General features: G+C 38.1%; 1 protein-coding gene across 5 annotated transcripts in view; it reads left to right on the top strand.

The window, feature by feature from the left end:
• The window catches only part of LOC112045098 (cystinosin homolog), a 57,399-nt gene that overhangs the window by 28,385 nt on the left and 6,130 nt on the right, over window positions 1–22,884 (top strand). For 2 of the 5 annotated variants that reach the window (XM_052882589.1, XM_024081171.2), the window contains exons 2-9: window positions 7,363–7,466; window positions 8,575–8,677; window positions 9,087–9,287; window positions 10,491–10,731; window positions 10,956–11,075; window positions 17,883–18,053; window positions 18,175–18,395; window positions 19,723–20,368. In XM_052882589.1, coding sequence (XP_052738549.1) covers window positions 7,385–7,466; window positions 8,575–8,677; window positions 9,087–9,287; window positions 10,491–10,731; window positions 10,956–11,075; window positions 17,883–18,053; window positions 18,175–18,395; window positions 19,723–20,044 — 1,461 coding nt within the window. In that variant the 5' untranslated portion in view covers window positions 7,363–7,384 and the 3' untranslated portion in view covers window positions 20,045–20,368. The other 3 variants (XM_052882588.1, XM_052882591.1, XM_052882590.1) reach the window with 3 other exon arrangements.

Here is a 22,884-nt window from a genome sequence, read left to right as displayed (position 1 = left end):
AAAGTGAAAGAAGGTTCATATAATAGTTATTTACTGGATCTTAATGGAAACATGCATAAAACTGCGCAACGGTTTTGATGAAATTTAGCACAGAGGTAGATTCCAATCTGGAATAAGATAAGCTACTTTTTATACCGAAATACTATAATGTTCTTGTACTTGAAGTCACGCGGACGTGGTCGCAGGGTTAGTAGGTAAGGTATATACTTTTATTTTGCTATTTTTACTATGGAAATGACATTAGCATCAGTGACGTGTCTATAATTTTTTTTTAAAGAAAAATGAAACTCCGCTGAAATGTTCTGATTGCACACCGTTGGTAGAGTTTTGAATTTGAAGCTGTAAACATATTTTATATATTAGGTTTTACATTGAGCTGACAGTACGTTTACGGACAGTACCTTTACTTCAGATGTTGAATTATTTCTGCGGAAAAAAACGAAAAATAAAGTGTAGTCGTTATTTACATGCGCTATACTTATATACTTACAGCTATCAGCTGTGATGTGATTCAGGTCTGCGTGTTGAGATAAGCCGCTTAAGCCGTCCTAGATATAATTGTGTATCATTGATTAATTACTCGTGTAAAGATTTACGATACTATGCATTGACATTGTATTGTGGTAGAAAATTAAAGAAAATACTGTAAGTCGCGTCTAATCGTTTTTGTGTAAATAAAACTAAAAGTTAAAATTGGCAAATTAGATGCATTAAATGTTTTTTTTTATATTTATCGAAAAGAAAGGATAAAAATAAGGTAGTTTTAGTATTTACATATTAACTGTTATTGTACCTATGACACGTGAATCCCAATATATAAATTCATCACGAAAGTTCATTCCTCTTGAATCGTCAGGATTTTGGGATAGGGCCGGATTAAGGAGGTCTATGGTCGGACGAAGTCGCGGGCGTCCGCTAGTTTACTTATATGAGTTACGAGTACTTTCATGATTGATTCTCGATTATCTGTACGATCTTTGCTAACATATTAAGCGTTTGTCCTAAATACTCTTGCGTATTGACGACCAAGGTCCAATGCACCCTGAGACCGACACAGAAATCTACTGTATCGAGGGACGCCTATCTGATCACATTATTATCATGAACGATTATAGTCCGTATTGTTAACTGAGTAGAGGTGACATCTCCGTCGTTATATCTATAAATGGATGTCGATTTGGGCGACTGTAATGGCTGCGGATTAATTCACGCAATGTCATATGAATTGACAATTATAAAACGGTTGATTCTAATTGATCACGGCATCACGGCATCACGGCACTGAATAATGAAGTAACATTGTTTGTGTCACATTAACAAGTTAACGATTACAATTATTATTAACTAAGATTAAAAATTCTATCATTAAAATTCACTTGATGTAATAGTTTAAAATGACTATGTTTATTATTACTACTACTTCATTTAATTAAATATTGCGTATCGAATGCGTCTCTCTGTCTGTTCATGCAAACGCTCTTGTAGTTTAAGGTCATAAGGTTTGTCGTTATATATTTATTCTTATATCTAATCTTGAAATTTTCTTAGAATGACAAGATGTGTGGCATTTTTTTCTTGTTTATAATTATTTTGATAACGTTAACGTATGGTGACGTAATGATTTCTTTTTTACTTAATAATACTCATCAAATTTTTTTATCGCTTGTTGTTATCTCAACTGGAAGATCTTTAACAATTGAAGCGTTAAGTAGATACTTCTCACAGACTTTGTTGTAGATAAACGTCGTATTATACTTTAAAATCTCTTAACGATGTCTTGCATAACATTTATTTAACTTTACTGAGTATTTTGAAAATCATTAATAGGTTTAATCTGTGTTTTACGAATGTCGTCCAAGATCCATTGAGTCGTTTGGTGGTAGTGTCACGTGCCATCACAGATACAAAAATTCACATTTGTAATCATTTGTTGAGATTAAAAATAATGTCCTATAATTTAAATACATATTTACCTTTATAGTGATATTAGGGTGGCTCAAACTTACAATACTTAATATAAGTTTTTTATACACTAAATAAAACGTTTTTCCTTAATACGTTAAGGAAATAAAATTTTATCTTGTTCTTTATCTAATATTAATACATAGTAATATTATCTAAGTATAACGAAAAGAACCAGTTTGTCGTTGGCTGTTGAGGCTACAATAAATAATTTCGTTTAGCATTGTTCGTTATTATTATGTATTATATTATTAGAAAAGTAATAATATTATAATTATTATTCTATAAAGATAGTTACTTCTAATGTCGTTTTGCAGACTTGTTGGCGAGCTAATACGTTGATAAAAATAATGAATGTTAGAATATTTGACATCATTATGTATCAGATCTGAACGACATCGACCGCGACCGACGGCGCCACGTGCCCCGGACCACAACTTACTGAATATGTGTTTCGTGATTAAATCTACGTTCGAGACTTTAAATAGTTGGTGTTCTAGATATTATACCTATATCACAAACAAATTAATTACTCTCGTAAACCCGGTTTTTGCTCCTGTCACACAAAGAGGCTTCATTCGCGCGTAGCGTCCTCGTGAGAACGTTATCTCCGTATTAAAATTCCTCCGCGGCGCACAGCGTGCGCGATGAATAATTGTATCGACTGACGCTTACATGAGTATCATCTATATAATCATTATTATCAGGCTGTTTTAATGTTTGAAAGCCAAGCGTATATGAGAAGGGATTCGGAGCTTGGACCCACCGAGCTGCTGCCTGCGGGTTGCCGGCCTTTGACTGTTTCGATCGCTATCAACAATGACCGCGGCGGTAAAAATATATACAAATCGCGGGAATCGTGACCGCTGGACCCAGGAGGCCTACCGACGACTTAAATTAATTTAATATTATTTTGACAATTTATAATATTAATTATTTATGTTATTTATTTATATTGCAGAATACAAAACGGTTACGTACCACTGCAATTAATAGGAAGTAGTCCGCGGGCGCGCGCTGGTGCTGGCACAGTATTATGTCGATTCATATGATGATAAAAGTGTGGCACTGCTTAATCGATGTAAAATTCCTGTGCCGTGTTTGACGTGCGTGCCTTTTCAATAATAATTGGTTCGATAAGTACCTGAAAAAATATGGTTGTCAAAATTCCATAACATGTTGTTAATATTCTAAATATTGTAATTTATATTTATTGTACATATTATATGAAAACCACTGAACGTAGAAAGCACTAAACTTACCGCTTTAAACTATTTTTGTATAGTTAAACTATACAAAAACTATTTTTATATAATTAAACTATTTTGCCCGCCGGCAAATACAATTATTTTTTCTATTACCAACAAGCTAAACAAAAAAGCTAACGAAACGAACAATCAAACCAACCATAAGTTTTAAATAAATGTCGTAATACTCGATCTCTGCACCCGTCGGGACAAAAAGATGAATAAAAAAAAACATTGTAGCAAACTTTTTTTTGATAAAGTATTTTTTTTTATTGTACAATTGATAGCTTTTTTAGATATACTCGCGCGGCTGGTCAGGATAGTGCATGCCCATGGCCGGGGTGGGCGATTGTTCAATTGCCTTTGGCGGATTTGGTTCTTTTGTTTGCTCTTACAAAACAGCCCGCCTTAGATCTCACCTTTTTCCTTATTGATGACTTTAATTTGAGATAATTACGAAGATTTTGCCTAATGCGTCCTAACAAAACTTGATAGGTTTATAAAGTTTCGTTTCACGCACAACCCTGAGCACAGAGACGTTGTATTGTTGTCGGAATGAAATAGATGCTCCGAAGATAACCGTTTCTGAAACTCTTGTGGCATTGTAAATATATTGTTATTCTTTTGTCCTGTTGTACAAAACGATTAGGTATCAGAAAACGCTAGGCGCGGCGCCCGCCTCGTGTGCCTTGACAGGATCTGTAGGTTCTGAGTACCTATGAGTACTTACGCGGCGTCGGCGCGGAATTTAGATATCCGGTATTCGAGTCTTAATCAACGGTTAAATATTAAAAAAAGCAATGTAAAAAATCTATATGTACTCTTCCGTATGAATTGCTAATTGTGACTGAACCATCGACGCACAGCCGAAACATCTGCGGATATAGGTACTCGTCCACCTCCTAGGAACAAAAATAATAATCTGAGGTGCCCATACAATATATAGTCATCAAGTTAGGCATTTGTTTTGCGAGCACATGTTGTGTTACATTTTGATACATTTAGTTTGTGCTGTTATGGCAAAATACATAAAAATACTACTCATTCAACTTGCGGCTTTGATCAAGTTCACTGATCATTGCCATTTGCGACACATACCGAGTCACGAGCCGAGCTCAATGTTAACCGACTTGTACGACCGCGTCCGACCATTGCCGATTGTTATTCAATCATTATCTCTATTACAATAGCTGACAATTTCAAATTGTGTAACACGTTAAGGACAAGTTGTACGATTTACTGTCAGTTGTCAGATTTTTTAAATCCATTACCTTCTATAAGTTGTACGGATTTTGTTTCCGGTATGTGGTTTAGTCTTATCTATCTTTATTAATTATAAACATAAATATGTATGTTACAGAATTGACAAGTGTTTATTGGAATGTACGAGGTTAAAATAAGTAGCCTCTGTAATACCGCAGACTGTTCATTAGCCGAAACGACTGTTCAAAAATAATCATAATGTATAAATCATAGCATAAGTAATTTTGCATTGAAGGTAGGGGTTTTTGTTTTTTTTGTACAAATTCAATAGAACTTAAAAGCCATAAAATTTCGGCTAATGTGTACAAAAATAAAACCAAAATAGATTTTTTTTGTACTACATTGTGACAAGAAGAAGTTTAAATAAAAAAGATACAGCGTTTAAATAAAAAAGATACAGCGTACGTAGAACCTCGTCCATTTTGGACGTATAAAAATAAATTGCCTTAATAAGATAAGTGTTAAGTTATCTTCGAAGCCCGAATCACCGATCGGCAATATTAAATCGTGAAAGTGTCACACGAACGAACACATTCGCATCAGTGGTATTACGAGTAGGTATTAGCGTGATTAACATTCGTTGATATTTTTTTGCTACGTTACGCGTAATACATGATAATATTATGCTTATGACGGTACGGTTGGTTCGACTGGAGCCGGTTTGAGTTTGCCTGAGCGAGTGGTGAGCGGTGACACTGTCAGTGAGCAGTGAGCAGTGAGCGGCGGACGGCAGTGAGCAGGGGACGTCCGTGTGTACAGGTGTACGGTGTCGCACGCTGCGAGTGTTTGCGAAAACATTGAAGTGCAAGTGCAACTTCTGAATCCGGTCGCGTCCAGTCACCAGTGACCACCGACAGACCACAGACGTACAGCACAGGTAGGCTACCTGTGGCCGCTACCTGTGGCCTGCAGGTGTAGGTATTGTGAATATAGACTTCATTAGGAATTATTAATTTGAATGATGTGTACGTACCCGCGTTACCTGGCACATAATAGGTGTTTAACCGTAAAAAACGGATTCTTCTTCTTCTGAAATAAATTATATTATTATTAGGTTCGTTTATCTGTAGATCTTATATTTAGGTATGTGTTTTTTTTTATAATTATTAGATTTTTTTGTGGGTGAAATTAAGTCTCCAAATTTAATATTATTTTAAATAAATAATTTGGCTGGTGGGAGGCTTCGGCCGCTGGCTAGTTACCACCCTGCCGACAAAGACGTACTGCCAAGCGATTTAGCGTTCCGGTACGATGTCGCGTAGAAACCGAAAGAGTTGTGGATTTTTATCCTCCTCCTAACAAGTTAGTCCGCTTGCTTCCATCTTGGATTGCATTGTTTGATTGATTGTTCTTTAGTATAGGTATATCTTCTATACAAAAAAAACTTATATCTTTAAACGATTTACTTTTAATAATTTTACAGGTTATATATGTAAATTCTTAATATTCTAAGACATTATTAAGATTTTAATGTTAATTGCTGCCGGAGAAAAATATTGTAACCGTTGCGTTTGTACTTATCTACTGCATAGTTGTAAGTTGTATATTGTGACTGGTGTGGGTACAAACACTGATCTATCTGCGAACCGTTTGTCCTATTACAGCGGCCTTTGTAGTTTTTGTTCCTTTCTCGCGTACCAAATATTATTATACCTGCGAGTGAATCACTTTGTGTGCTGGGAGTGTGTCGTTGTGCGCGATACTTGTCTAACTGATGACTGGTGATTTGTCAGTACACAGTGACTTTCTTTCACTAGCCATGTTTACTGTTTGAAAGTTAGCAACCAAGAACATGATACTTATGAAGTCCATGACTTCTGCTCATTAGTCGGTCAACAGTGTACACGTGCTGTCCTAATTTGTAAACAAAACAAAGAATTTCTCAGCTAAACCAATCAAAGCCATGTGATTTTGGCGTTTCAGCGAGTTTGACGTAAAAGCAAGTGACGTTACATGGTGTTTACAGTGTATGTGGAAATTCTGTTGTTAGCTGTAATTGATTTCGGTGACTGACCAAGTCACAACCTTGAGCTGATGCTGTAGCATAAAACTGACGCTCCATTCATCAGAGTCCTGCAGCAGACGCAGGTGTCGCGTGATGCGCAGCTGTTGCTCTCCAGAGTGATCATTTACTCAGTATTTTACATTTACAAGAAGATTTTTTTTATTTATTTTACGAGAACAGAGCAGTTTGTTGTTCAAAAGAATCATCTATTTGAATAAAAGCGTCTTGAAATGAAATCCGCCAACGGTTTGCGAGCACCTGTGGCTAACTTGTACGACGTTTCAGTTCTTACATGCGATGGTCACTTTTATCGTCGCTTTTATAGTTGTTTCATGTATCATAAAATTATGTTTTTATTGTAATGGAATTGCAGAGGAGGTTATGTAGGTACACTGGTACATGGAGTACTAATAAATGTTGTGTTTGTACAAGTGGGCGGGCATTGTGTTGTACTTACATTGTTTTCCATTTTTATAGAAGTTTGAGAAAAGAATTTTCACGCCGAATCATTATTATTATATCGTCTGATGAGTCACAGTATTGTTTGAACTTTGAGGCATTTATTTGCTGTATAACATCACAAGGTGTTGAACTGAATACCTGGCTGTTGTCAATCTGCCTACATTGTTGTAACTTTTTAGTTGTATACCTACATTGTACTGTCGCTTTCGGCAGAGTAAAGATATATTTACCGTGCTTTCGGGGTCCTCTTGAGGAATTTTGCCTTGAATTTTTGTCATCTACTTGACAATCTATTTCTTTAAAACCCCTATGATGAAGTGGGTAGATACATGAACATCACTAGTACGCTATATATATTTATTATAGTTTTCATTATCAGAGAAGATTTTCCTAATTATAACAACAGATTTGACTTGTTCACAGATAAATATATATAACTGCAAGGATGGCGCTCAAGTCGTGTTCCGGGGCTGCCGGGTCGAACACCCGTAGGATAAGCTATTGTTTCATAGCCATGTTTTTATTAGGTAAGTAAATATAGTTAGGAATTAGGATACTTATTACTCATTTTAAAACAAACGTTACTGGGTAAACTATTTAAAAAAAAACCGGTCAAGTGCGTAACGGGCCACGCGCGTGTAGGGTTCCGTAGATTATGATAGACGATAAAAAATTCATCCTCACTTTGCATGTAGGGAATGAACCCCCAAATATTTCTCTTTTCGAATTTCCTTTTTACCATTTTATAGGCGTAATTAATATACATATCCATACCAAATTTCAGATTTCTAATTTTAACAAACTCTGATTTGTCTTACTGACAACTTTATTTTTTTAATTAACAACGGAAGTCGATTACATTTTTTAAGTTGATCGACTATAACTCTTTGAATAGCAATTTCTACTTAGGTGTTATAGTTTTCCTTATAATTTCATTGTACATATTCTACTCTCGAATTTTTTTTACGTATCTATAAACAACCGTTTAGGCGGTAGAGAGTGGACACTTGACTTTTGAAAAGTTAGCTCTTAAAGCTTAATATTTAACAAACGGATCCCTAAATCGAAATATCGAAAAATATTGGCGTGATTTGATTCTAGATGGCGCTGGCGTCCGTTATGCTACGGTTTGCAACGTTTGGTGTTACAAATTGTATAAGTCAAACCTCAAATTGCGAATAAATGTTGCAATTCGACCAGTTTTATTATAAGTATAGATACTCATGCTAATTTACAATTTAGTAGTAATAGTCTCTGTACTAAACCGCGAATAGACGGACGAACAGACGGACATGCCGAAACTATATCTAACGGTTCCTTGTGGACTACGAAACCCTAAAAATAATGTTTTGTAATCGTTTTTTGTATACTAGCTAAATTGAAGTTAAATTCCTGAAATATTTATGTTTCTGTACCTGGACGCATGTCATTTTGTTTGTTTTAAAATATTTTTTAGAGTTCTGAACTTCTGAACGTCCGAGTACGCCGACTAAACTGAACCCCTGTACCACTCGTTTGTCCGTCGGTCAGTCAATTTCGTTTTCGTTCATTTCGTTTAAAAGATAATTCTTTTTTATTTAGCTTACAACGGGGGAATATGTAAAATATTACAAAAAGGAATGATTCCACCTGCAGGTTTGCCGGTCGCGCGGCCGCAGAGCAACGAGACCATGTACGTCAACATCACCGACATCAAGCTGCTGGTGGAGGAGACCTTCCTGTTCCAGCTCGTACAAGTGTGAGTCCTGCGGCACTCCTGCGCGCTAGATGTTATGTTCTGTAATATTTGTAACATCATAGGAATCGAATTTAACACACGAAGTATAACGCGGCGGAAGAATTGTACCACCATATTGTGGCAGACAAAACATCTCGCTGGTCCCAGGACTTGGGCAGGCGAAGGATCCTTGCAGAATCCATTGACAAACACCACTCCTGTCACACATGTTCTACATTCATGCCCATTGCCCACTCTAAACATTTTGACAATTATGTTACAAAACATCATCGCACAAAATCAATAGCGGAACTAGCAGCGTGACGGCGTGCACGCTACTCAAATAAAGAACTGAACCCAATCACCCTCTTATTCACACTATCGCTGCCACAACAACAATACATGTTCATAATACTAAGACCATTTTCAGAGGAGAATACAACACGACACTGAACGTGTCCGCGCAGATCCAGCACCCGGACATCGTGCAGTTCTTCCCGCCGGTGGTGACGGTGCCGGGCAGCGCGCGGCCCAACGCGTCGGCGCTGCGCACGCACGACATCTGCGCCTACGGCCGGAGCCCGGGACATTCTGACGTCACGTTCAATGTCACTCCCACCGGATTCGTCAGGTCAGTCCTTCCCGCCGGTGGTGACGGTGCCGGGCAGCGCGCAGCCCAACGCGTCGGCGCTGCGCACGCACGACATCTGCGCCTACGGCCGGAGCCTGGGACATTCCGACGTCACGTTCAATGTCACTCCCACCGGATTCGTCAGGTCAGTCCTTCCCGCCGGTGGTGACGGTGCCGGGCAGAGCGCAGCCCAAAGCGTCGGCGCTGCGCACGCACGACATCTGCGCCTACATCATTATCATTATAGACTTATCTAATTTTATAACATTTGGTAATGAAAACTAAATACATTCAGTTTTCTTTGCATTTAAAAGCAAATTATTTTCAGTGAATCAATAGAATAAAAAAGGACTCGGAATTGAACCCTGTGGGACTCCCATTATGGTAGTAGAACCGTGCGACTGTATATCATTTATGCCTTTTGTGTTCTATCACTGAGATAAGAGGCAATGAGTTCAAGTGCAACACTTTTGATGCAATATTGGCTTAACTTAAGTAATAGAGTGTTATGGTAAACCCAATCCAATGCCTTGGACAGATCACAGAACACACCAATAGCATTATTAGAACTTTCCCATGGTTCATAGATATGTTTTAAAAGTTTAGCACCTGCATCAGTTGTATTGTGACCTTTTGTAGAACCATACTGTTCAGGATGAAACATTTAAATTAAAATGACTTAAAAGTTGATTTAAAATGATTTTCTCAAAAACCTTGCTAAATGTTGGCAATATTGTAATTGGTCTATGATTATTAAGATCTGTTTTATCTCCTGATTTGAAAAGTGGTATCAATTTGCCATGCTTCATTAGGTTCGGAAAAATACCTAAGTCCACACATTCATTAAAAATAATAGCTAAGCAATGACATCAATGATGTTAGATACACTACTTTGACAATTACAATGACATGCCCCACAGATGTTCTGTTCTTTTTAATTTTAACAAATCGAAAGAAGTTTTTATATCTGATATAGTTATGTGATGGAATTCAAAAAGAACGTTGCATTCTTTAAATTCCATCACATAACTATATCTTAAAACCGCTAACCCGCATAGGGGCAGCGTGGTAGGTATAACCTCAAAAAAAAGTCTCCTCTCCTGCACGTAAAGGAGGATGACCTGGCCCTGTAATGAGGAACCATTTACGACCAAGTAAACTTAAGGTGTGAAGGCTAAAGTGACCGTAGCGTGTGTCCCGCAGCCTGCAGAACGTGTTCCTGCGCGTGACGGTGATGCACTCGCAGCACATCTACGTGCTGTCGTACATCATGGGCTGGATCTACTTCGCTGCGTGGTCGGTGTCGTTCTACATGCAGATCTACATCAACTTCCGTCGCAAGAGCGTGGTGGGGCTCAACTTTGACTTCCTGGCGCTCAACATCATGGGCTTCACCATGTACTCGCTCTTCAACTGCGGCCTGTACTTCTCCCAGGCTATACAGGTGACAATTCTGATTCAATACTGGTTTCACTTAAGTCTAATATTTGTTTCAATGAATGTCTATGTAAAAGAAAACTTTAATCCGTGACTGCGAGTCGTCAAGTCTTAAAATAATATTTTTATTGTTAATTGTTTTCAAGTTACTGGTAGTGCAAAAATGTCTCAATTAGCAATGATTCAGCTATGGCTGCGTTACAGTGTGCACTATATAGTACGTTTGCGCAGGCCGAGTACTTCAGCCGCCACCCGCGCAGCCACAACCCGGTGCAGCTCAACGACGTGTTCTTCTCGCTGCACGCCGCCTTCGCCACGCTCGTCACCATCACCCAGTGCTTCATATATGAGGTGACAGGAATTATGTACTTATATATATGTTCATATATTCATATATTCATATAATATATTTAAATTTTAAATAATTTGTTACATATTAGATATACATATTTACATATTTATTTATATATGTCGGATTTAATGGGTTTGACATCAGAAGCGGTTGTCTGCAAAACACAATTATTGAATGAAAGTCTATCAGGCCTAACAATTCCCACTAAGAATGTAACCAATAAGCCCTGAGTGACAGAGAATGACCTTAAGCATTATTCCGTATCTTAGAGTTGATATGACATATCCAAAATGTGAAAGGGACGGATAGTAAACGAATGCATGTGAACGAAATGCGTATGTTGAGATGGATGTGTGGTGTGACAAGAATAGATAAAATAAGGAATGAGTATATAAGAGGAAGTCTGAAGGTGGCGCCAGTGATAGAAAAATTGAGGAGTAGAAGGTTAGCTTGGTATGGACATGTAGTGCGTAGAGAGGAAAGTCATATTACTAGAAAAATGTTGAATGTGCAAGTGGAAGGTCATAAGAGGAGAAGAAGGCCAAAGAAGAGATGGTTGGATTGTGTGAAAGAGGACATGTGTGTAAAAGGAGTGGATGATGAGTTGACAAGTAATAGAGACGAATGGAAAAGATTGACATTGACATATTTTTCCGACCCCACTTAAGTGGGATAAGGGTAAGGAGATGATGATGATGACATATCCAAAATGAGCCATACGCAGTGTTTCAATATTAGCTGATTTCTTACACTTACACAGTGCGTAGGAAAATTTAAATAATTTCTTATATACAACGTGTCCCAAAATTCAACGATAAGCGGGCGCCAAAAGATTGACCTGCTCATGAGCACTTAAGGAAAAATAATAAAAAAAATATACCTAAATTTTTTTTTTAGTTACAAAATAAATTTTAAAATTCTTTGAAAATTTACACCTTGTATGATATTTTGAACTACCGCAGCTACAATTTCTTAAATATGCTTAAGATTTTTTTTGTATCGGAACCTAAGTAGTACTACTATTCACCACAACTCTTAAAAACACCACAATGCCCGCAGTTTTTACACAAAAAAAAATCAAAATATTTTTTTTCCCTCAAATTTTTAAAGATTTTTACTTTCAGTCTACTTTGACTCATGGTCTTGCAAAAAAAAGTATGAACACCGCTATGGCAAGTTATTTTCAAAGTTGACGCAACTAATCAAGATTTCAAAATAGTATAATACCCTAGGATAACTAGTCACAAAAAAAAATATGCGTACCATTTGTAAACAAGAAGCAAATTTCTTAATTGTTCTTGTTGTTAGTAATAAATTTTACTATGTTCCAAAAATGTGTTTGTTATTTTAATTACACAACATTAAAGTAAATGTTCGAATTGTTTTCCACCGGCATTAATACAGGCACGACATCGCCTTAAAAACGACCGTTTTATTTTTCGCGCATATCTTCTAGCATTGATATGTGCCGCAGCCTGAGTGATTTTTTGCCGAAGCTCGTCCAATGTCGTAATCGGTTTTGCGTAGATCCTGTCTTTGAGACAACCCCAATAAAAGAAATCCAGGGGGTTTAGGTCGGGTGATCGGGGTGGCCATAGGATAGGACCAAGTCGCCCGATCCAACGCCCCGGATACTCGTGGTCTAGGTATTGTCTCACAGGACGAGCGTAGTGAGCTGGGCAACCATCATTTTGATACCACATATTTTGAAGGTCGCTTAGGGGGACGTCTTCTAGTAATTCTTGCAAATCATTTTGTAAAAAGTTCAAATAACTGTCCCCATCTAAGTTTCCTTGTAATTCAAAAGGCCCAATCACTTTTCCATTTAAAATGCCCGTCCATAAGTTGACCTTAAATTGATATTGGGATTTGTCTTCTCTCATCAGGTGCGGATTCTCATTGCTCCAGCTGTGTAGGTTGTGAAGATTTAAATAGCCATCTTTCTTGCAGGTTGTTTCATCCGACCATAGTACTTTATCCAAGAACTGAGGATCTTCCCGATGCTTTTGAAGCATCACTCGGCAAAATGCGATCCGCAGTGGATAGTCCCGTGATAGTAACGTTTGTACACGTCTGTAATGATATGGGTGTAGCCGATGACGTTTTAGTATTCGATGTGCTGAACTTTTTGGGATTCCCGTAGCTGCTTCTATGGCACGCACTGAGGTAGTTGAATCAATGTTTATTTCATTGAGAACTTCTTCATCGCATTCCGATCTAGGTCTTCCAGCGTTTCTTCTAGCTGACGGCAAACGACCCTCCGAAAACGCTTGATGCACATTCATAAATACCCGATAATCTGGATATCTTTGAGCGTTTGGGTACCTTCCTCGATACAATCTGCTAGCAGCGTTAGCATTGCACCGACATTCTCCATAAATGAGATGCATGTTAGCGTATTCCATCGGCGTGTATGGTTGCGGCATGATAACGCTAAACAGTCCAAAATACACCAAAAGTCCAATTCACAAAACACAGGCACAGTCCAAAATAATGCCAGGTCAGTTCAGTTTGCAGATCACTTAAGTCCAGTCCAAAATGCAAAGCCAAAAGTCGTTAGTACGAGAGCCACGTCAATTGAATACGGAAAGTTGCGCAGTAAACAAAGGAGCAGAGCGTACTGACTTGCTGGGAACAGGATTTTCTTTACCTGCATCATTGTCATTCAACAAAGAACATCTGTCTATCCCTCTCTAACGTATACTTATCGCTATCTTTCTCTCTCTCTCTCTCTCTTATTTTTAAATGTTATCGTTCGTTCCATTAAAATTCTAGGAAATTGCAACGTATGACTCACATCATTTTGTGCATAAAGTAAAAGTGATTTCTAGGAGCAAAAACATTTTAGAAATTTAGTTCTTGTTTACAAATGGTACGCATATTTTTTTTTTGCGACTAGTTATCCTAGGGTATTATACTATTTTGAAATCTTGATTAGTTGCGTCAACTTTGAAAATAACTTGCCATAGCGGTGTTCATACTTTTTTTTGCAAGACCATGAGTCAAAGTAGACTGAAAGTAAAAATCTTTAAAAATTTGAGGGAAAAAAAATATTTTGATATTTTTTTGTGTAAAAACTGCGGGCATTGTGGTGTTTTTAAGAGTTGTGGTGAATAGTAGTACTACTTAGGTTCCGATACAAAAAAAATCTTAAGCATACATACACGTTGTATATATACAACGTGTCCCAAAATTCAACGATAAGCGGGCGCCAAAAGATTGACCTGCTCATGAGCACTTAAGGAAAAATAATAAAAAAAATATACCTAAATTTTTTTTTTAGTTACAAAATAAATTTTAAAATTCTTTGAAAATTTACACCTTGTATGATATTTTGAACTACCGCAGCTACAATTTCTTAAATATGCTTAAGATTTTTTTTGTATCGGAACCTAAGTAGTACTACTATTCACCACAACTCTTAAAAACACCACAATGCCCGCAGTTTTTACACAAAAAAATATCAAAATATTTTTTTTCCCTCAAATTTTTAAAGATTTTTACTTTCAGTCTACTTTGACTCATGGTCTTGCAAAAAAAAGTATGAACACCGCTATGGCAAGTTATTTTCAAAGTTGACGCAACTAATCAAGATTTCAAAATAGTATAATACCCTAGGATAACTAGTCGCAAAAAAAAAATATGCGTACCATTTGTAAACAAGAACTAAATTTCTAAAATGTTTTTGCTCCTAGAAATCACTTTTACTTTATGCACAAAATGATGTGAGTCATACGTTGCAATTTCCTAGAATTTTAATGGAACGAACGATAACATTTAAAAATAAGAGAGAGAGAGAGAGAGAAAGATAGCGATAAGTATACGTTAGAGAGGGATAGACAGATGTTCTTTGTTGAATGACAATGATGCAGGTAAAGAAAATCCTGTTCCCAGCAAGTCAGTACGCTCTGCTCCTTTGTTTACTGCGCAACTTTACGTATTCAATTGACGTGGCTCTCGTACTAACGACTTTTGGCTTTGCATTTTGGACTGGACTTAAGTGATCTGCAAACTGAACTGACCTGGCATTATTTTGGACTGTGCCTGTGTTTTGTGAATTGGACTTTTGGTGTATTTTGGACTGTTTAGCGTTATCATGCCGCAACCATACACGCCGATGGAATACGCTAACATGCATCTCATTTATGGAGAATGTCGGTGCAATGCTAACGCTGCTAGCAGATTGTATCGAGGAAGGTACCCAAACGCTCAAAGATATCCAGATTATCGGGTATTTATGAATGTGCATCAAGCGTTTTCGGAGGGTCGTTTGCCGTCAGCTAGAAGAAACGCTGGAAGACCTAGATCGGAATGCGATGAAGAAGTTCTCAATGAAATAAACATTGATTCAACTACCTCAGTGCGTGCCATAGAAGCAGCTACGGGAATCCCAAAAAGTTCAGCACATCGAATACTAAAACGTCATCGGCTACACCCATATCATTACAGACGTGTACAAACGTTACTATCACGGGACTATCCACTGCGGATCGCATTTTGCCGAGTGATGCTTCAAAAGCATCGGGAAGATCCTCAGTTCTTGGATAAAGTACTATGGTCGGATGAAACAACCTGCAAGAAAGATGGCTATTTAAATCTTCACAACCTACACAGCTGGAGCAATGAGAATCCGCACCTGATGAGAGAAGACAAATCCCAATATCAATTTAAGGTCAACTTATGGACGGGCATTTTAAATGGAAAAGTGATTGGGCCTTTTGAATTACAAGGAAACTTAGATGGGGACAGTTATTTGAACTTTTTACAAAATGATTTGCAAGAATTACTAGAAGACGTCCCCCTAAGCGACCTTCAAAATATGTGGTATCAAAATGATGGTTGCCCAGCTCACTACGCTCGTCCTGTGAGACAATACCTAGACCACGAGTATCCGGGGCGTTGGATCGGGCGACTTGGTCCTATCCTATGGCCACCCCGATCACCCGACCTAAACCCCCTGGATTTCTTTTATTGGGGTTGTCTCAAAGACAGGATCTACGCAAAACCGATTACGACATTGGACGAGCTTCGGCAAAAAATCACTCAGGCTGCGGCACATATCAATGCTAGAAGATATGCGCGAAAAATAAAACGGTCGTTTTTAAGGCGATGTCGTGCCTGTATTAATGCCGGTGGAAAACAATTCGAACATTTACTTTAATGTTGTGTAATTAAAATAACAAACACATTTTTGGAACATAGTAAAATTTATTACTAACAACAAGAACAATTAAGAAATTTGGTTCTTGTTTACAAATGGTACGCATATTTTTTTTTGTGACTAGTTATCCTAGGGTATTATACTATTTTGAAATCTTGATTAGTTGCGTCAACTTTGAAAATAACTTGCCATAGCGGTGTTCATACTTTTTTTTGCAAGACCATGAGTCAAAGTAGACTGAAAGTAAAAATCTTTAAAAATTTGAGGGAAAAAAAATATTTTGATTTTTTTTTGTGTAAAAACTGCGGGCATTGTGGTGTTTTTAAGAGTTGTGGTGAATAGTAGTACTACTTAGGTTCCGATACAAAAAAAATCTTAAGCATATTTAAGAAATTGTAGCTGCGGTAGTTCAAAATATCATACAAGGTGTAAATTTTCAAAGAATTTTAAAATTTATTTTGTAACTAAAAAAAAAATTTAGGTATATTTTTTTTATTATTTTTCCTTAAGTGCTCATGAGCAGGTCAATCTTTTGGCGCCCGCTTATCGTTGAATTTTGGGACACGTTGTATATATATATATATTGTCAACCAGCTAAGTTTAGTCTTCTCTAAATTAATACTTAAATAATTTTTTACAAGCCAATCAATTACTTGTTCTATGGATATATTAATATCATCCTCATAAGTTAATGTATTATGACGTTCATACAATTGTACAGTCGTCTGCAAAAAGGACCATAGGTTGAGATAATACCGATTAGAGGTCATCAATATATATAATAAATAATAATGGGCCTAGAATGCTCCCTTGTGGCACTTCATACTAAACGCAACGAAATGTTGATCGATAAGACATTTCTGTGACATTATCTACTAATTTCAGTTATTTGAGATCTATCAGTGAGATAAGACGTCAAGAGATCTAACACAGTCGTTCGAACACCAGGCTCAGAGTCACACAGCGAGCGATAGAACGAGCTATGCTAGGAGTATCTCTGCGTGATCGAATCAGAAGTGAGGAGATCCGCAAAAGAACCAATGTCACCGACATAGCTCAACGAATCGCAAAGCTGAAGGGGCAATGGGCGGGGCACATAGTTCGAAGAGCCGATGGTGTCCCAAGGTGTTAGAATGGCGAACCTGCACTAGAAAGCGCAGTTTTGGTCGACCGTACACCAGGTGGACTGACGACATCAAGCGAGTCAGAGGGATTTGCTGGATGCAGGCAGCTCAGGAACGTGATGTTTGGAACTCTACAAAAGGCCTATGTCTTGCAGTGGACGTCCATCGACTTATATGATAATGCAGGTGAAACATTGTGTGGCAGGCAGAAATCTCCCGAGCGGTTCTCAGGACTTGTGACGCGGGTGTATATTTAAAGGATCCTTTGATGACGCATCTACACTCGTGCTCTTCCTTCAATGCTCGTGTTTTATCTTCTTAAAACAAAACTTATATGTATAAGTCTTTTCTACATTTTAGAGCGTTCATATTATCTTATCATTTTTTGTATTTATATTTATATATGTATTTATGAACAAATATCAGCCATGTCTTTAAAATAAAGTAGCAATACTTTTCTCACCCTCCATGTAAGCGAGAAGCATCTGCTTAAAGTGGGCACGTTTCTTCTTGTTTTTCAGAGAGAAAACCAGCGAGTATCCAACGTGGGGCGCGCGATCCTGGGCGCCTTCGTGGGCGTCATCGTAGTGACGGCGAGCCTGGGCGCCGCTCACAAGCTGGCCTGGCTCGACTTCCTCTACTACTGCAGCTACATCAAGCTGTGCATCACGCTCATCAAATACGTGCCTCAAGTGAGTCGCAGTCGCTCGCACCGCGACGGCGAGCCCGGGCCGCGGGCGCCGCAGGGCATTGAGCGAGTTGTTCATCTTTGTCATCATAAACAAAAAGAATTGATAACGTGCCGTGTTGCAGGCGTACATGAACTACAAGCGCAAGTCGACGGTGGGCTGGTCCATCGGCAACATCTTCCTGGACTTCACGGGCGGCTTCCTCTCCATCCTGCAGATGACCCTCAACGCGTACAACTACAACGACTGGATCTCCTTCTTCGGAGACGCCACCAAGTTCGGCCTCGGCGCCTTCTCGCTCGCCTTTGACATCTTCTTCATGCTGCAGCACTACGTGTTCTACAGGTGCGTGCCTACCGCCTACCACCCTCTACCACTTCCCACCAGTTGCTACTGGCGGTTCTCGGTGTTGTCATGTTCCAATTATAGTAAAAGATAGGCGTTTCGTGGAGTATTCAAAGTACAAACAAGTCTACAGTCAGACTGTGACTGTTCATCGCTTTTTGTTATTTCTGTACTGGACGCTTTGTTGCTGCTTACATGATTCTGACAATATTCCCTACAATAGTGCTCATTGCAGGCAATCAGTATTATAAAGCTATTTAAGTTTTTTTTATATTCGTGCTGTATGACTTTGGTATAGTTTCTAAATTAGTTGAAGCATTGTTTAATTAACTTAATTTTGCATGTCTCCAAGTGTGCTAAAAAATGTAGGAGATTTTCATTTTCATTGATATTTGACAATGATTAAAACTGTCTTTGGTTATTAAATATTTCAAACAGGTATTAATATCACATGACAACGCCGAGATAATCTTCGTGTTTCGCCTTTTGGGTCGCTTTTAGAGGATATTGAGCCAGACTTTCCTACTACTCTTGGTTTGATATCCTCGTGGCTTTGGGTCTCATTAACATAGAATAAGTAGGGGCTCATTAATCATGTAAAAGTTTACCTTATCTGTGACTGTTTTCTAATTCAATATTATCGATGTGAAGAAGTATTCAAGAAACTAAAGACAATCACGAAGAAACATCTTAGAGAACAATATAATTAAAAACATATGAATATCAGAAAAATGAACACACTCACACTGACATTAGTACTGAAAACGTAGCAATCGCAGTAAGATTTGGATTAATTAGACAATGCGAAATTAAAAAGAAGAATAGAAAACGTAAAAATAAATTGATATGAATATCGAAGACGCAAGCAAAGGATGATTTAAAACAATCATTTAAAGTTCAAACAAGATAACAAAGAATAAGGAAACAAAGAACGAGAAAAAAGAAATATCTATAACAAGGAACAAACACAACAGAGAGTGAATTTTAACACAACAAAATCGTTTTAATTTGATTTGTGTTTTGGTATATCATCGCATTAAAACCATTGGACGTAGCACATAATAATATATCTTCATCCAGCAACCGTTTAAAAGCGAAATATTCAAAACAATCATCACATTATTATAAAATGTTTGCAATGTATACAGTCTGCAAACAATCATCATGGGACATCGCTTGGGGACATCGACCGGCCCGCAGGCGCGGGGCGCACGCACGCGCGCACGCACTCGTACGGGCGCATTCGCTGGGACGCTACATCAAAGATGGCTCTTTTTTTAAATTCTTCCAAAAGTTAAAGACGAACGTTTTTGTGTGGAATTTTCAGACTGGACAAGAAGTTTATAATAGTAGACAGTAGCGACGACGGGTCCGCGCTCAGCGGCAGCGGGGACTCCGCCGAGTACTTTTTGATTAAAACTTGGTATGTATGGAAAATCTGCGGTCCGGCGCGACCGAGGTTTTGTTTACGTTGTTTTGTTTCTTCCGCTCTCTTAATACTTTATTTTTACTATATCCTTTTGTTTTTATTGCTTGACATTCATTATAATTCAATAGACAAGCGAATATATAGTTTATTGGTCGATACTGTTTGTCGTTTTATTACGAACTATATTGCACACAACTTGTCTAACAAGTGTTTAATATGAAGCTCGTGTTCAATCTCCGTTGCGATAAAACGGCCGGAAGCTGTCTGCAGTCTGTATGTTCGCTCATCTGTGCGATAGTGCTCGCCACCAAATTTGAAGTCAAGTCGTCGACTTCAACTCAGACCTGGCGCCCCCGTAATGATCTTTGCTACGTCTGATGAAGTGTCCTAACCGTCTGTATATAGTTTATTGGAATGTTACTAACAAACTGAATAGATAACTCGAATTAAATTTTTCTTAAAAGACGCTTTTGGATTTCAAGTTTAGTGACGAGTATTGTAGCGAAGGTCGCCGATGTTGAAGCACTTCACTAGGATCTATTTTTCTGTTTGTAGGCACGCCGACGCGAAGAAGTACGACCTCGAGGCGAAGGCGTGAGGCGACGCTCCGTAATGTATAACGAGGCAGTAGAAAAGGCGAGTTACACTACAAGTTCAGAGAGAGCACTCGCCGTGCGGTCCAGTGGCGAGCGCCGGCGGTCCATACGTTTGTGTTCCAGTTCAGAGGAGTACAAGTCGACGCGTCGCAGTACTTCTATTGACTCGTTATGAAGAGTTCTATGATAATTTGAATTCATTAGTTATTTATTCGCAATTTAATTGTACAAGTAATTTTTTATTATTTTAGTTAATTTTATGTTGACTATTCCGGTAACGGTATTCCGGTTTCCGGTTTCATTCGACGAAGATCCGATGAGCCGGACGATGCGACGAAGCTTCTGATGTATCGCTAAAATGCAAAAACCTTTTGCACTTCAAAGCTTACACTCCGCTATGTATTCATAAATTAAGTTCAACATTTACTAAGATCTGATGTGTAGGCAACCAAAGTATTAAATGACATAATATTCAGCTTCAATTACATGACAGGTCGAGTGGTAATCGAGCAGGTACTACCTAGATTACTTGATTTGCACTACTGCGTCCGCACCAGCGCTCGTGCGTGCGTGCGTGCGCGTGCGTGCGTGCGTGCGCGTGCGTGTGTGTGTGCGTGCGTGCGCGTGTCTGTGTGTGTGTGCGTGTGTGTGCGTGTGTGTGTGCGTGTGTGTGTGCGTGTGTGCGTGTGTGTGTGTGTGTGTGTGTGTGTGTGTGTGTGTGTGTATGGAGTGTTAGGTTACAGTGATCTAGTTATAGCTACAGTAAGATAATATACACCGTGAAGTTTCCTTCGTCTTAAACCAAAATCACACACCATGTACCCAATTATCAAGTATTAAAAAAAACCAAAGTATAATTCAGTTATGGAGTTACGGTAGTAACAAACATTAAAAATCGATTATTTTTAAAACATTCTGTATTTTCAAACACCATCCTATTCGCGGGATGCCGCTATGCGGCTCTACGGTGCCTTTGAGGTCATTCACTTTAGCTTAAACTGGGTCAAAGTCCAAAGATTTTATGTATAGGATATAGAACGGAACAGAATTTAACAGGATCTTAAAAAAAATTAATTATGAATTTTGACCTTGAGGTCATTTTTGATATTGTTAAGGGATTTCTTGTATTGGACTAATTACTGTCGGGGCAGCTTACAGACGGTGAAACTAGCACGGTGTACCTTTGACGCAGAATAGTTATTGTAGAGAAAATAATTGTTTGCTTTGGTCTCGTACCAAACTACAGGCTAAAAATTCAAATAATTTAAATTTTGTACGACCATTTCTAAAGATTTGTCGATATATTTCAACTTTTTGAAAGTATACAAGTAATATAAGTATAATATATATGTGTGTGGTTGGGAGCGTGGACTGCTATTGTATAAGATATTGTTGGTCTTTATTGTTTATATAAAAAGATAAAGCTTCGATGTTACGATGATCTGTGATGAAGACACATTTTATATTAAAATGTGATCAATTCCAATGCATTTTGATTTAAATCCTGTCATACAGCCAATGTAAGGGTGCAAGCACACTTGTAACGTCTCCTCTCACACAGCCAATGTAAGGGTGCAAGCACACTTGTAACGTGTCCTCTCACACAGCCAATGTAAGGGTGCAAGCACACTTGTAACGTCCCGCAATGCAGCGACTCATTGCTGCGTCACACAATCGCAAGTCTAGTGCTTTGGTATCTCAGTAAACAAACCCTGTCTGATAAAGTTTTCACTAACACTGAGTTAGCTAGTTCGCTTCTAGCACATCTGCTCGAGGCGCTACACACTTGTTGACTGAGATGGTGCTCATTATTAATAATGAACAGCACTCACTTTACTGAGAGGTTATACTGTACCTACATTGAGATGCGTTTTTAATCACATCCCAACATGCAAACATACATACATCTAAACAAATCAGCACAATTTAAGCGAATATACTGTTCATTGCAATAGTGCTAATTCATGGTCATCAAAACATTTTAAAGTAAACGATTTTGTCAGACTGAAATTAGTATCCTTTTAAACTAAGTATTGAAACATTTACCTTCCTACCTGTACTGCCGGCTGAAGTGCTAGGAGAATGAACTACCTCTCCTCTACCAAATGACGTCGGCTTAGTGTCCCCGCACCGGATGGTAAAGGAAATCTCTAATATTACATCTGACAATTTAGTTTACGATGTGTGTACTACACATTGTGAGTACTGTTATGTTACGTCTATTGTATTATATTAATATTTAAGACATAAGTATTTTTAGATAATAAATTAATTTTGGTTTTGCTGTGTTTCATTTCACTCCATTAAACAATTAAACAGTTTGTTTATCTCCAAAAAAATAAACATAAAAGAAAGGTGGTGATTTTAGTATATTTTATGTCGCACTATACTGTATAGAAAAGTAAAAGAGTAGAAGTTAATAAAAATAACTAATTAACTTGCTGTGTGGCAGCACCATGTTTGC

The sequence above is a fragment of the Bicyclus anynana genome, chromosome 7 (assembly GCF_947172395.1).
Source record: "Bicyclus anynana chromosome 7, ilBicAnyn1.1, whole genome shotgun sequence".
In the NCBI taxonomy this organism is placed as follows: Eukaryota; Metazoa; Arthropoda; class Insecta; order Lepidoptera; family Nymphalidae; genus Bicyclus; species Bicyclus anynana.
This window is presented reverse-complemented; position numbering and strand designations above follow the sequence as displayed.